The 14,862-nt window shown below is 31.6% G+C and overlaps 2 protein-coding genes and 1 non-coding gene across 3 annotated transcripts in view; all 3 read right to left on the bottom strand.

Annotated features, from left to right (window-relative positions):
• Positions 1-14,862, bottom strand: part of LOC136972710 (uncharacterized) — a 300,363-nt gene that overhangs the window by 229,957 nt on the left and 55,544 nt on the right. The window lies entirely within an intron of this gene.
• On the bottom strand, positions 8,757-10,758 carry LOC136972735 (uncharacterized). Its single transcript, XM_067267345.1, has 5 exons — positions 10,659-10,758; positions 10,483-10,597; positions 10,279-10,406; positions 9,029-9,128; positions 8,757-8,946 (listed from the first exon to the last, which is right to left on the bottom strand). Exons 1-5 carry the CDS (start codon positions 10,714-10,716, stop codon positions 8,811-8,813), a joined length of 537 nt encoding a protein of 178 aa, XP_067123446.1. The 5' UTR covers positions 10,717-10,758; the 3' UTR covers positions 8,757-8,810.
• On the bottom strand, positions 10,146-10,227 carry TRNAS-CGA (transfer RNA serine (anticodon CGA)). The gene has a single exon. It is a non-coding gene; the product is annotated as a tRNA-Ser (tRNA).

The raw sequence follows: 14,862 nt of genomic DNA, 5'->3' as shown, positions 1-14,862 counted from the left end.
AACCCACAATTGTTTTTGTGATATGACATTACCACTGTACACCTCAACAAGTTGACGATGAATTTCTATTGGTGAGTTGCCCATTAAACCGAATCACACTATGCACTTCCACGTTTGACCACGTTTTCGTGAGCGCGCAGCCATTTTCAAAATGATATTGCAAAAGTATGACGCAACATTTGCACCATCTAACGCCTGTGCGATAAAGCTGTGGTCTTCTGCTGCTGCCCTAATGGGAAATTCGAACAAGAGAAGGGAAATGACATCGGTGAGAGCTCTTGTTATCTTACTTTTTTAATCACTCTCGTATATTAATTTTATTATAGGTTTTACATGCTAAAGTATTGAAAGAAAGAAATTCATTTACGTAATGAGATTAAATTAAATAATGCAAAATTTTAATTTAATTTACAGTATATTATTTAATTTGTGTAAATTTTTCATAAGTTTTTATATCCGAAATGTTAGCATTAGCAATGTTCGAAAACTTTTAATTTTAACTTCTGTGTAATATTAAAAGAACGGGTACATGAAAATCAAAAGTATTTAACCAAGAACAAGTTAAATATAGTTTCATTTGAAGTTATTTTAGGTTTTTAAATAAAAGAAATGATTTAATATATTATAATTAATACACGGGTAAAAACTGCAAATTACTGTGTAAAAAATAAAATTATTGATGATTGAAGTATTTGATTCGAGAATTCCGAGATACTATTTATTGTAGAAAAAAGTGATACAATTTCTGAAATCGAGTTTATGGAGCGTAGTAAAATTATTTGGATTGCAATCGTAGCGCAAATTAATTTAAAAAATTAACTTTTATATTTACTCTCCAGTTTGACATTCAAGAATTTAGTACAGTACATATACTTTAAGAAAACAACTGAAAATGTCCGGAAAAGTTATACTGTTGCAACATAGCAAAGCTTAAAATAAGCTTAGATATGGCGTATTCAGTCGCTGCTTATCGTTGCTTATTTCTTAGTCGTTTTCTTGTGGATTGTATTGGTTTGTTTATATTTATTATATAGTGATACAGAATACATTAGACCAGATAATATTACCTTTTATTATAAATTTTAATTGATAATTGAGGCAGAGCGTTAGGGAAGTCTCTTCTATGTAGCTTACAGAATTGCGTTCGTTCTCGAAATCTGTTATACCGATTTTGATAAAACGTTGTCATTTTATATTGATTACGATGAAAAATACAGAAATGTAAAAATTATAAATGTAGAAAGTAGGGGTCTACAATTTCGTTTTTAATATAAAGTGGGGTTTGTTTGTTTGTTTGGACAAGGTATGGCAACGCTACACTTGGGCGATCTGCCTAAAGGGATGCCTTCTGGGAGGTCTTTTTAAGAAAACTGGCCCCTATTTAGGAATTAAAGACATGGAGAAAACCCGGAAAACTCCACGTGGCCAGCCCGTCCGAGCGAGGAGCGAACCCACGACCGAACTCCCAGTTTCGCTTGGCCACTGGTGGGCCTTAAAGTGGGGTCAAAGTGACAATGACCGTGCTCCTTGAGCACGCCTAACAGAATGTAGGGGTAGAAAAAAGCATTGCATACGCCTAACAGAAAATAGACTTAAAAAATAAAAAAAAACACACAAGAACAAAGCAATTGGCATCGATTGCTTTTAGTTTTGGTTTATTCCTATACGGCAACGAGAACTTGGGCAAACCGTGGAGGGGAATGCCTCTCAGGAGGTCTTTTATAAGAAAATGGCTTCTATTTAGGTGTTAATTGGATATTTTTCTGTGCTTTTTAAAGGCCGTTTTAATTTTGACGGCCAAGTAGCCTACAAAGAAAGGTCGGTCGTCAAAAGTCTCTGTATTCTGGAACACAAAGTGAATAAATAGTAGTTCCTTTTTTGGACAGAAATTTTATAGGAGTATTTTGCTTAAATATTCCTATAAAATTTAGGTTTATCGATTAAATAAGTAAAATAATATCGAATTATAATAAGAATTTAATTTAATATTATTACGTAAATGGTCGTCCATTAATTATTTGTATAGTTTTAAGGGAAAGGAGGGTCACGAAAAGTACACCATTGTAGACGACAGGGAGGAAAGAACTCAAAAGTGGCTCAAAAACTCTATGTGCAATTATTGAACAATCCATAAGTCGGAAATAAAACGTTTCGACTCAAAATCGTCAATCGACGTATAAATCGTCACGAGAATCATCAAAAATGTTTCTGTACATAAATCCTGCAAAAACGCAATCCACGATAAAGTATTGCAATGATTCAAACGCAGCCTCTCTTTTTCTTTTATCCTAAAAATTAGTACAGTAGAAGTTCGTTAACCATTTGGCATACATTATAATTACAACCACAACTATAACTTCTCACTGATTTAGAAAGAAGCTCGCGCTCCAGTGTGGAGGCACGCCCTATAGTTTGAGAACCACTGTTATAAACTTATTTCTTTGTTTTAGAATTTCCGGTTAGAATTCTATAGGGTTCTTATATTTACGATTTAAATTAATAGACAATTCATTGATCGTAAAAGTTCTTTTTAATTAGTTAGCCTATATTAAATTATTTAAATTTTATTTTATAAGTTTGGAAAATATTTTGTCATTTTTAATTGAAATTTTATATTGTTGTTAAACAACAAACCAGTTTTTAGTTTTCTACGTGAAGTTTTATAATGTATATCGTAATCACAATATAAGTGATAAAAACGTACGGCGATAATTGCATTGGGAAAAAATAAATGAAAGAATGGAAATTTATTTTAAATGAATTTCAGAAAAATGCGTTATATGCAATTCAAGTATAAATTATTCATTGTGATTTATATTATTCTATAAAGAAAATGAAATTTTATCCATTGGTTTAAAAATACAAATATTTAAATAATTTTTCCGACGAACATTGGGCTATTCCTCGTCGTATCGAAAATGCGTTAAAAAATTATCTAATTAAATAAAATTTTACCTCTAAAAGCTCCTCCAGATTCGTGAGATCCAGTTTTTCCACCTTTTTTTCTATAAAAACAAATATTTCGGTTAGTTAGTTCTCCGAAATTCATTATATTAACAAATATTGTTTATAACTTAATTCTAAATTGAAACGTGAGAAAAATATGTTGGATTATTTCAAATCTCAGTTTAAAATATTAATTGATAATTATTAGTAATTGTTCGGCAGAGCGTTCGGTAAAATAAAACATTAAACATAAAATATCTAGTATTAGAAGCAATTTTAGACGAATGTAGCTATGAAACGCTTGCGCTAAATGGTTAACTTAATTCATTTGTTGCGGCAATAGATAGATTTTTATAATTTAAATATTGGGTTGTTCGGAAAGTAATTTCGTTTTTTTATTACTAGAGGAATTACATGTATTTTTACCAGCCAATTTTATTTTAAACTACATTTTCATTATATACTTCGACAGCTGACATTTTAAGGCTTATTTGTAAAAAAATTTTGTTTGATTCTGTACAATTGTTTTTTTTTCGGCGATCCGTCAAATATGGAAAATCGAAAGCATCATTTTTGGCATATTTTGCTTTTTTATAACTAAAAAGCCAAAATGCTGTTCAAACAAGAAAAAAATTGTGGTACATGTTTGGAGAAGATGTGTTGAGAGAAAGACAGTGCCAAAACTGGTTTACAAAATTGCGTTCTGACAATTTTAATATCGAAGATACATCACATTCTGGATGGCCATTTGAAGCCAATGAAAACAAAATAAAGGTACCGATTGAAGCAATCTGCCGTATAACAACACGTGATATCACTAAGAGATTAAATATGTTAAATTGAACCATTTATTATTACTTAAAACGAATTGGTTTCGTTTCAAAGCTCGATATATGGGTTCCACATGTTATTAAAGAGAGATGCTCTCTATGGTGGGATTTTAAAAAAATTTTTTTTTTTTTTTTGAGCTTTTACCAGACAATTTAACAATTGATTCGAAAGTGTACTGCCATCGAGTAAACAAATTGAGTAATATCATCAAACAGAAAAGGCCAGAATTGATCAACAAACAAAGTGTAGTGTTTTACCATGATAATGCCAAATTTCACACAAGTTTGGTAACTCGTCAGAAACTGTTATAGCTTAGATGGGATGTGTTATCACACCAACCATATTCGCCAGATCGGGCACACTCAGATTATTACTTGTTCCGGACTATACAAATTTTTTTTAACTGTAAGACATTTACTTGAAATGACAATGTCAAAAATCACTTGGATCAGTTTTTTGTAAACAACGATCAAAATTTTTATGAATGTGACATCATGCTACTACCAGAAACAATGACAACAGGTATTTGACCAAAATGGTCAATATATAATTCAATAAAATATTTATTATAAGAATATTGCGTTTATTTTTCTATGGAGAAAACGAAATTACTTTCCGAACAACCCAATAATTAATTATTTAGCTTTTGAATATACAGTTGAATCTGTCTATGTCGAATTTCAATGTAATGAGAAAAAGATTGGAAATAGACAGATTTTGATATATATATATATATATATATTAGAGGTTCCTGTACAAAACAGTAATTGGTTTTATTGGAGGTACGGTATTTTATTAATGCATTAGCAAGTATAGTACATATCTGTATTACGGATAAATAAAGCATTTTTGACATCCCATAACAAAAATAGTTTGTCAATAGTTTCTGTAGAGAACTGGTAGAAATGCAGAATTAATTACAACTATATACTGTATTGCAAGAGATGTTTCTCAACTACAAATACCCGGTAATTTTATTTATGTTATCAAAATAGAGTTACTAAGCTTTGAAATTGTAATTGACACTTTAAATGATTTAATTACATTTTTATAATTTGTTTGATTAAAGTAAAACAGACTGGAATATTTTTACGCGAGGTTTTTATCGTAAGTTTAAAGATTTGTGCGTGTCGTCTTTATCATTTAAAGCGACGACTTCACTCGATATAATCTCTGCCGTGGCTTACTATAGCCTATTCAATTTGTTCGAGATAAAGTCGAAAAACTAAAAATTGCCATTAAAACAAACAATAAGACGTTTTGCGTATCTACCACGTAAAAGTTTTACTAAAATTTAAGCGAAACTGAAAAAGCCAACATCGAATTTCGTTATTAAATTTTTTAAATAGTTGTGTTGTTATATCTGTTTCAGAGAATAGAGCTGGACGAAAATAAATTTCAGCTATCAGAAACTTTTGGAAATAATTACAAAGGACGCAAATGCCCAAGAAAGATAATTTAATAATTCTAAAAATAAAAGAAGAAAAATATTAGAACTAGACAATACTTACAATTATAATTTATTATTACGAATTAGAAATAGTCATTGGTATTTTCTCTAATGCTTTATAAATTTCGTAAGACACTTTATTGTATAGTTTACGTATTTATACTTACACGCGTTTGCAATATATATAAAAATATAGCTACAAAAGATTAATAATTCCAAGTTAAGAAATATATTTAAAGCAAAAAAAAAATTAAAATTAATTCACACGTGCGAAAAGTATTTTCATTTCGATGATAGTGTATAGTCTGAACGAACGACTGCTTAGTTAACATTCCAATGATGTAAATATCTTGATGCACGAAAGATTAAAAAATCAATTTTTTTCTTTAATATTTTGAAAGAATGTCTTTAATTCTTTGTAAACGATTTCTAACAATTTCGCCATTTTAACCAAAACATTATTTTTCCTTTATTTATACTTATAATTAAACTAGCTCGTTACCCGGGTTTACAAGAGAAAAATATCCGAGTTGTTAGATGTGGAATACCAAATGCTGTACTTATACAATTTTTACAGTGTAGCCTATTTTCGACTCGATACACGTGAGTGCTATGTGCTACCAATCGCAGTAATGATATAGTTCGTCTATTTCGCGCTATGTCATTGTCGCAGTAATCAAGTGAATATAATATTTGTTTTTTATTCCAATTATATCTCTTTTTTGTATGAATTATATTTAGTTTATTATTTAAATTTTTTTTCAACAGATAGCGATATACATGTAAAGCTAGCAAGTCGGGTGTACAGTAGGCAGACATTAATTGATATATAGAAATTAAAAAAAAAATTTTGAGCTGAATAGAATACGACGTTATCTAAGTTAGAAGTAGGTTAACATAACTGCCAAGTTTCATAACAATTAGTCAAACAGCCTAGGAATGCATTGCGAACAAACAAACATCCTCATTTATATACATATATATTTAAAACCGTGCCGGGGTTTTTCAATAAACCAAATGGGTTTGTTGAAAATCCCCGGCACGATTATTTCGAGCAATAACATAATATTTTGTTCTAAAAGTATAGGGAGATCCCGGAAAAGGAAATCGAACCCGAACGATCCCGGAGAAAATATGAAGAGCATTTTACTTCAACTAAATTAGATGTTTAGAGTTAATGAGCACTTATGTAGTAATCTCTTATTAACAAGTAAAAAACGTATCAAGCACAAGAGAGAATTCATAAACTTATGAATATTTGATTAACAGAATACGAATATCAAGAAATAAGCTACAGCTATCAATAGCAAGGTTAACGCCGAAGTTTTAAACCCGAAAACGTGTACGTCGGACGTTCAGTGCCGCTTTCCTGTAAGCCTAGAAGTTTGACAATGGCGTTTGGAATGTCGAGCATGATTCCACTGTCTTTCCAAATACTATTGTCAAACTTCTAGGCTTACAGGAAAGCGGCGCTGAACGTCCGATGTACACGTTTTCGCGTTTGAAACTTCGGCCTCAACCTCGCTATTGAGTTTTTATAGACTACTTGTAGAAACGATCTTGATTAAATGATAGTTTATAGTGTAATAGACTAATTTTTTATATTTTATAATAATTTATTTTTCGGAATGCCGCCGATCCTAAATTAACACACAAATGTATAGGTACACCAAAAAGTAAAGGGACGAAAAGAAACAAGAAAGACTTACGTTTTAGCCGCACTATTCGCTTGCACCAAACAAGCGATGATCAAGTAAATCACAACACGGCGTAATCCTAAAGGCATACTTCCTCAATTCTACTTCCCATCAAGTCCTCCTTAAACTTGGCTTTATAATATCCTTTTCTTACGTCTTATCGAAATCCAGTACCGGATTGGACAGTCGATGGTCGTCGGAATCTACGTAACCGACGGATACGTTTCGAGTAACCCAAAAAAATTTCGTTACGTAATGACCTATTCGATAAATGTATAATTTAATTTAGTCATCGGTAAAGAAAATTTATTTGTTTGGTTAAATAGAAGAAAATGACATGGTTAATGATAATATTTATCTAACGAATTTTTGACGTTTTGAATTTTTTTAACAGAAATTTCCTACGGGCAGGCAGCTTTTCGAAAGATCTGATTAAAATTTCGGGTGGCTTTATTTTGACAAATATTTTGTAACATTTGCATAAGAACATTTTCCAATTTTTAGTGACAACTTTTACTGTTGTATTCACGCCTCTCTTACATTATTTCTCTTTTCGTTCATAAGAGTATTCGAATTTATGGAAATATTTTATGAATTATTATTGTATCGATGTGTCCGGTGGTTTTATTTATTCCAAAATTTGAAAATAAACTCCTTCGGTTTGTATAACCCGGAGAATATTATATTAAACTTTTTTTTTGTATAAATAGATAATAGACGATTGATGTAGTTAAAACTTCGACAAAAAAATTTGAATAATAATTCGATTTCTTAATAAATTTTCGTCTCTTAAGATAGTCGCTTGCTTTTAAAGTACAATTTTTCTATATTTTGTTTATTTTACTTTCGTGTTAAACTGTCGGTCAAGGTACCGAAACTTCTATTCGGAAATCTTCTATCTCGTCTTAAAATAATCCGGATCTCGAACGAAAAAACTGACGATAATTAAGTCAGAAAAAGTTGCAAGTTATTAAATATTATAGATTCTGTTCCTAATTAATTAATGGTATTGTATGAAACTGTAATGAATTTCTGTTTTTAAAGAACGAACATTAAATTACGATTTTAATTAAAATGTGAATACAAAATAGCCAAAACGTTTCTACGGCATTAAAGTGTTAAAGTTATTATTGTGTAATCGTGTAGACGAACTTGAGATAGTTAATCCTTAATATTCCAAGCGGAGTCCTCTAAGAACCCAGAGGTTCTTTTTTAGTGACTTTTTGTAATTATAATTTTTATCTTTTTTGTGATTATTTTATGTGTCCAACATTGATTTAGAGTTAATATTACGTATGTACGCTTACAGAACTTTCACTGAAATAAATATTTAAAAAATTAAAAAGCGCTTGGAGTTCCTTCGGAGCTCCCTTAGTATAGTATGTTAAAAATCCGTAAAATTGATTTTTCTGCTTTTTTGTATTATATAAGCTTGCATTTATTAATCTCAACATAAAATTTTACCAAAATTATTGGATTAATGTTTGGCTATAATTAAGCAAATCACCAATCTGTTTTGATATTAATCAATTTATCCTAGAAGTAGATAATTAGTTCTCCTATTTAAAGCGATATGAGTATCTGTAGCACACGAAATCACAGCACGACACCTCCATCAACATCAGGATAACAATGGAGATTCAAAAAGAAAGCAAGATGCTCGTGTTGTTTTCAAGAACTAATGATCGAAAAGTAAGCACAGTTTGTTCTAATTGTTGGCGTATGTACGCTTTATGCTAAAATTTTAATGTTTATTTTATTTATTGGTTTAATTTATCCGCTAGTTGGTATACTTAATCCTTCCACCCTTTTTTATGAAGAGGTATGCGATTTCGTCGAAAGTGATGAGAAATTTAGGATGAGAAAAGTCGAAAATTTGAAGGTGTTCAGACCAGGGCGCCGCAGTAGACGAAGATTAAAGGTCCCGTTAATTCGTTCACTAATTTCTCGAACAGAGAATAAAATTTTCCGCAGTTCTCTCTAATTAATTCCGATTGACATTCCACCAATTTTCTCAGATTTCTGCCAACAACAAAAACGTTATTGAACGTAATTAAACTAATCGAATTTAATTACAAAAAATAATTTAATTAAGGATACTCACGAACAAATTTCCATCGAATTGTATTCGAAATCTTCGGAGAAGGACGAAAGGCATTTTTCGAAAGATACACTTTCTAAGCAAGATCTGGATTTTATCATTTCTATTAAATTACGATAAGATCAGACTTAAAGTTAAAATACGGTATAATTTTTTTGTATAACGCTTATATAGACGTTTTAAATTTAATATAAATTATTTTTATCTTGATGAAACCGTGTTTTATGTTTTCTTTCTTGCGCAGACACAATACAGTGACAGTTAATTTAAACACTGGGCAAATTTTCATCCTTTATTCGGTTGGTCACATTTTTGTATATTATCAATGATTTATTTTTTATTTCTTGAATCAGTCTTTCTTTTCTTTTTGTCGTATTTTTGTAAATCTCGCTGATACAAGGTGAGATTGATAGATACTAGTAGACATACATTACCTCAAAACTCACCTTAAAGAGAACACACCCTTAAGAACACTTTCTCTTCCACGTTCATTACAGAAAATATTCCAACAGGGGATAGAAAATACATCAATCTTAAAATATTAAGATCAGCTATAAAGTTTAAACATATCAAAATCAGAAGGCTGAAGCGAGATTTACAAAAATACGACAAAAAGAAAAGAAAGGCTGATTCAAGAAATTAAAAAGAAATCATTGATAATATACAAAAATGTGACCAACCGAATAGAGGATGAAAATTTGCCCAGTGTTTAAATTAACTGTCACTGTATTGTCTGCGCAAGAAAGGAAAAATAAATAAATAAATTATTTTATTATCATAAATATTTAAGCTAGCTTATATAATAATGGAAGTTTAGTAATAAGTTATTCAAGACGCCTTAAGATTGCTTTTTTCCTACGATTCTTAAACACATTTTCGTTATGTTAAATTCTACTCAATCCACTTCATCTGTAATCATTAGATTTATTTTTATTTGAATGCTGTATTTACTTCATATTACGATTACAAATAATTTTAAACACATTCGCTTTAAAAAGAAAGTATTTCCGCATTCAGTTTTGGTACGGAAGGAACAACGATAAAGCTTAAATACACCCGTTCTATAGTAAATAAGATTAGAAGAATTACTTATATTTTATAAATTAAAAAAGAAAAAGTACGCAGCCGACAGGATTCGAACCTGTGCGGGAATATCCCATTGGATTTCGAGTCCAACGCCTTAACCACTCGGCCACGACTGCGCCGATACTTTAGTTTTCATTAACTGTTATAGTACGTGAAACGATATTTACCTGTTTGAAGGGATTCATTGTTGCAGATATCTTTCTGCAAAGTGAAGAATCCGTAGAGAGCTGTCTTAAACAAAAGATTTTCGTCCGGAGAATTTTCTCCCCACGACCGACTGACATTCGACCGTTCTCTGAAATTTCAAATTTGTTGTCATTTTATTTCGTATTTTAAAACACACAGAAGTAAAAGGTTATAGGCCTAATTACAGACAAATTTTCTTCATTTCCGTTTCCGTCGTCGGGATATTTATCGAATATTTCGGGTTATTCAGCGCGAATCGAGATATTTTTTCTGAACAGTTTTCGGATAATCCGCAAAGGACTAAAAGAAATTTGTATTATTTAAAGTTGGCTAGAATAGACGACGGTCGGAAAGGACCTACCTGAAAAGGGAAGAGACTGAAATATAAAAATGAAAAACAGAATTTCTCCCGCTTGCATTTTGCTTATCGTTTTGTCGAGTGCCGCTGCCAATATCGAAAGCGTAACCGTGACGACCAGATAAGATAACAAAGATTTAGACCGTAAATAAATGTTTACGATTGTAGCAAATACGTAAATTTCAACAAGTGTATAAATTTACTTAACGTTTAACACGATTATTAAATTAAAACAGAATTCGGAGAGTCGTCACCGACTTCAACTATTTTATTGCCTATCTCTGTCAGACAATTTGGAAAAATAATGAACCTTCCATTTTACTTTCTCCGGTTGTTACGTATATAACAAGAGTGTAAATTAAAAAGTTCCAAGGCGTTAACCGGCGTCCCGAGTTTGAATTGCCACCGTCTATGGAGTTTTGTATGGGCGCAATATCTGTAAAATGGCTTAAATGCACCAAAAATGACCTATATATTAGTAATCAGCACAAAGAAATTGTGCAAGTGTTCAAGAATTAGTCTACGGTCAAAAAATTAATAATACTTTTCTTAGTTGTTTTGACCGCCGTACTGCACATAGTCTAAAGTCCAATCTAGAGGTTCACAAAGTAAAAGGGAAAACATCTGTAACGCCTGAATAGGGACCAATTACCCTTAAAAAGAGCTCCCGGAAGGCATCCCTCTAGGCAGATCGCACAAGTGTTGCGTTGTCGAAACTTAACAAAACAAACAAACAAAATTATTCGTTTCCGATCATTAAAAGAAATAAATTAGATTGGCGAGCAAAAGAATTCAGAAATCCAAATTAAAAATATTTATTCTAAGAAAATGTTCTAAAAATTCGAGAAATAAGTAATTAATTTTAACTATAAAGTCACTATTTTCGTTCTTAAAGCATAATTATTTTTCCTCGCCAGTTTTTTCTTTCTTGGATCTTTCATCTTCGTGGGCACCAAAAGAACCTTTTTCCATAACCATCGCGGGTTCAACCAAGCCCACAAGGAGGATGGCCGAGAGACGGAGCCTGGTCATTGGATTGTGAATGCAGAACTATCAGTGTTCAATGGTATTATCTGGAGATGTGCCAATACCTTTTTCAATCGTATTAATTGGCTTAAAGTGCCGCATGGCATTACTAGAAAATACAATCCGCGAATACTCGAATATAACGTCGATAAAAAATAAATTCAAATACTACGAATTAATTTTTTTAATCACTCTCTTCGCTTCCTCACCACTTATGGTTGAATTTACGACAAGAAAAGAAGCAGACTAGGTCCTGAACGTTTTTGAATGATTTTTCGAAAACGTTCTTCTAATGAGCGGGTTTGTGAATAATAATAGAATTTGTAGATTAGTGGCCCAACACCACGCTCTCTTCGCTCGCTTTGCCGAATCGTTTCAAAATTTCGTGACGATTAATCGATTCTCAATGCCACAGTTTTTCTGCTGTTTATGGTTTTTGTGTTTTTTTTATAACTGAGAAAGTGTCGTGACGATTTTAAGCTAATTAAGTATTAATGTTATGAATATAGAGTAGCTTGGCTATTTAGAATTTTAGTTTAAATTGCTACATTAAGATATTTTCGACATGTAATCATAGGATAATTGCGATACAGTTAAATTTAATTTCGCCAATATTAAGCGAAATTAAATAAAGTTGCGCCTTACTGCCTAATGAAAAATATTTTATTTCTTTTTACTAAGTTAAAAATAAATATTACTTTTTCTGTCTCGCATATTTATATTTATTTATGAAACTCGACCGCGACCATTGCAATAAATGTCAGGCAGGAAGTGACATTTTTGGAATAGGACGACGTGAGAGAGTTATTTGAATAGATTTTTTCAGTCCGATGTCAATTAACAAGATTAGTAATTTCCGAGCGGACGATTGGAAAGGGAAGCGAAATAGAAGAGGAAATATTGCCGACCAAATAACGATAAACAATCACTTGAAACGGGAAACATCTCCGACTTGGAAGGGAAGATAATGCCCGTTGAGGAAACGTCCGACTTGCCTTCTTATTTTTCTCGATACGCATTTTTGCGCGTATTTTTATATCACCCTGACAATCGAATCCGGGTTTTTTCTATCGACTGACTGCAATATAGAAAACTATAGGCAACATTGTATATAAATCTTATTACCGCAATAAGATAAATATTATTAGAAAGGGGAAACAGTAATGTCTCGTTTACTTTTAATTATGTTTTACGTTATGGAATATTTGTTAAAATTTTGACGTTTTATCGAGTTGACGAAAACAAATAAAATCGAGTCAAAAATAAACGATGCATCGATTCGATGTCGCTTAAATATTCTTTTTTTTTGTTTTGTATTTAAAAAAATCAAATTGTAGAATCTTATCGAATTTGCAAAACAAAATTTGTTTAAAAAATAACTAGATACCAAAACGATGTTAATTGATAACGATTTTAACCGGCTTCGAGACCTTTCGGTAAAAGTTAATTTTTTATAAAAGGAAAATTCGATAATAAAATTTCATATAACAAATTCAGAATTATACTTATGAAGTATCTTTCCGACTTATTGTTTGTTGAAATTATTTTAAAATAAGACCATTACATCCAGTGCCGTAACAAGGCCGGTGCAACAGGTAAACCCGCACAGGGCCCACTTCGAAGGGGGCCCAAAATGCATGTACTTGTTTTATTATTTTCCCAAACCTAATTAATTAAGGAGCCTAAATGCAAATTCTTGCACAGGACACAAGACACAGGAACGGCTAGTTGCGGTACTGATTACATGGCTACCTTTTCAATACTGATTATGGCTACCTTTTCAATACTCTTCTTTGAAACCGTGTTTGATGATTGTTGGACTATGAACCCAAAGTTGAGTTTTAATTAAACACTTGACTTTATTTCCATCTTTATTTAGTTGATACGTGCCATTTGTACGTTTCGGGCGTAAAGCCCCTCATCAGTCAACATTATCATATTCGATCTGCCATGCATACAAGGTTTAATCTCAATCTACACATCAACTAAATAAAGATAAAAATAAAGCCAAGTGTTTAATTAAAACTCAACTTTGGGTTCATAGTCCAACAATCATCAAACACGGTTTCAAAGAAGAGATAGAAAATTTCAATTACAGAAACGGCGAATTCCATCAAGAAAATAATACGGCCAACTCACTGGACTGACACGATTGAGAAAATACAAGATATAAATACTGTGTGTAAAAGGAATTACTCCGTTTATAGAAAAAATAAGATACATGTGTCGATTGAGTTTAAACCTTGTATGCATGGCAGATCGAATATGATAATGTTGACTGATGAGGGGCTCTATGCCCGAAACGTGCAAATGACACGTATCAACTAAATAAAGATGGAAATAAAGCCAAAGTCAACTTTGGGTTCATAGTCCTTTTCAATACAACAAAAGTTCGCGCGTGACTCCTAAACGTAGGACTTTCTCTTATTTGATACCCATTTCGTGTTTCTTTATCCTGGTTAGTTTTGTTCAAAAAAAAAAAAAAAAAAAAAAAAAACACAAACATTTTCACAAATTACCAGTAATTCCGATCTTAAAAGATTTAGGATGTAAATTTCAACACTGAGCACTTCCGATTTAATCGAGGACAACCGCTGTCTAACTTCCGACCTTCTCCTCGTTATATTCAGGAAAATTTGTGTAAGTGTTTTCAATTTTAATGTATCAAACGGAAATTACTAACTTTCCGTATTTTACGTCGAAAATATTAAATATGATATTTTTTGACGCACTATAATAAACCGTTTGAAGGCTTCGTCCAATTTGTCCGGCTTTATAAGTTATCATTACGGAATTACTAATGTAGGAAAGTTGTGTGTATTTTAAAAACAAACACCGCATGTTAAAAGCTAGTTCACTCAGACATTTACTAGCAAAAGCGAAATGCGAAATGCGAAATGCGTCTTTTATTTATTTTTTTATTTTTATTTTTATTTTTTGGAGAATTTGGTTCGAAAGGACAAGAACAAACCAAAAATGGAGCATTGTTCATTTCGGTTAAAAATGGTCGTAGGTCGCACGTGCTATATTCGATGCATCTTGTATTTTTCCCTTCTATTACGTTAATAAATCTACCATTGTGATTGGTGGGAATCATTTCGCTAGCGAATAAAGTTCAATATGTGTGAACTGCCAACGCAATTGGCTAAACTAATGTTCACCGGAAACGACGTCAATAATG

The sequence above is a fragment of the Centruroides vittatus genome, unplaced genomic scaffold, assembly GCF_030686945.1.
Source record: "Centruroides vittatus isolate TY-2023 unplaced genomic scaffold, ASM3068694v2 contig_301, whole genome shotgun sequence".
NCBI classification, from domain to species: Eukaryota; Metazoa; Arthropoda; class Arachnida; order Scorpiones; family Buthidae; genus Centruroides; species Centruroides vittatus.
This window is presented reverse-complemented; position numbering and strand designations above follow the sequence as displayed.

What these genes read in the sequence shown, in the direction of transcription:
- LOC136972735 (XM_067267345.1), bottom strand. Translation starts at nt 10,716, where the DNA reads ATGCAAGCGGGAGAAATTCTGTTTTTCATTTTTATATTTCAGTCTCTT. An exon ending in GAAATGAAGAAAATTTGTCT is followed by an intron (nt 10,407 to 10,482) that starts GTAATTAGGCCT and finishes TTGAAATTTCAG; the next exon opens with AGAACGGTCGAATGTCAGTC. An exon ending in CAATGAATCCCTTCAAACAG is followed by an intron (nt 9,129 to 10,278) that starts GTAAATATCGTT and finishes GTAATTTAATAG; the next exon opens with AAATGATAAAATCCAGATCT.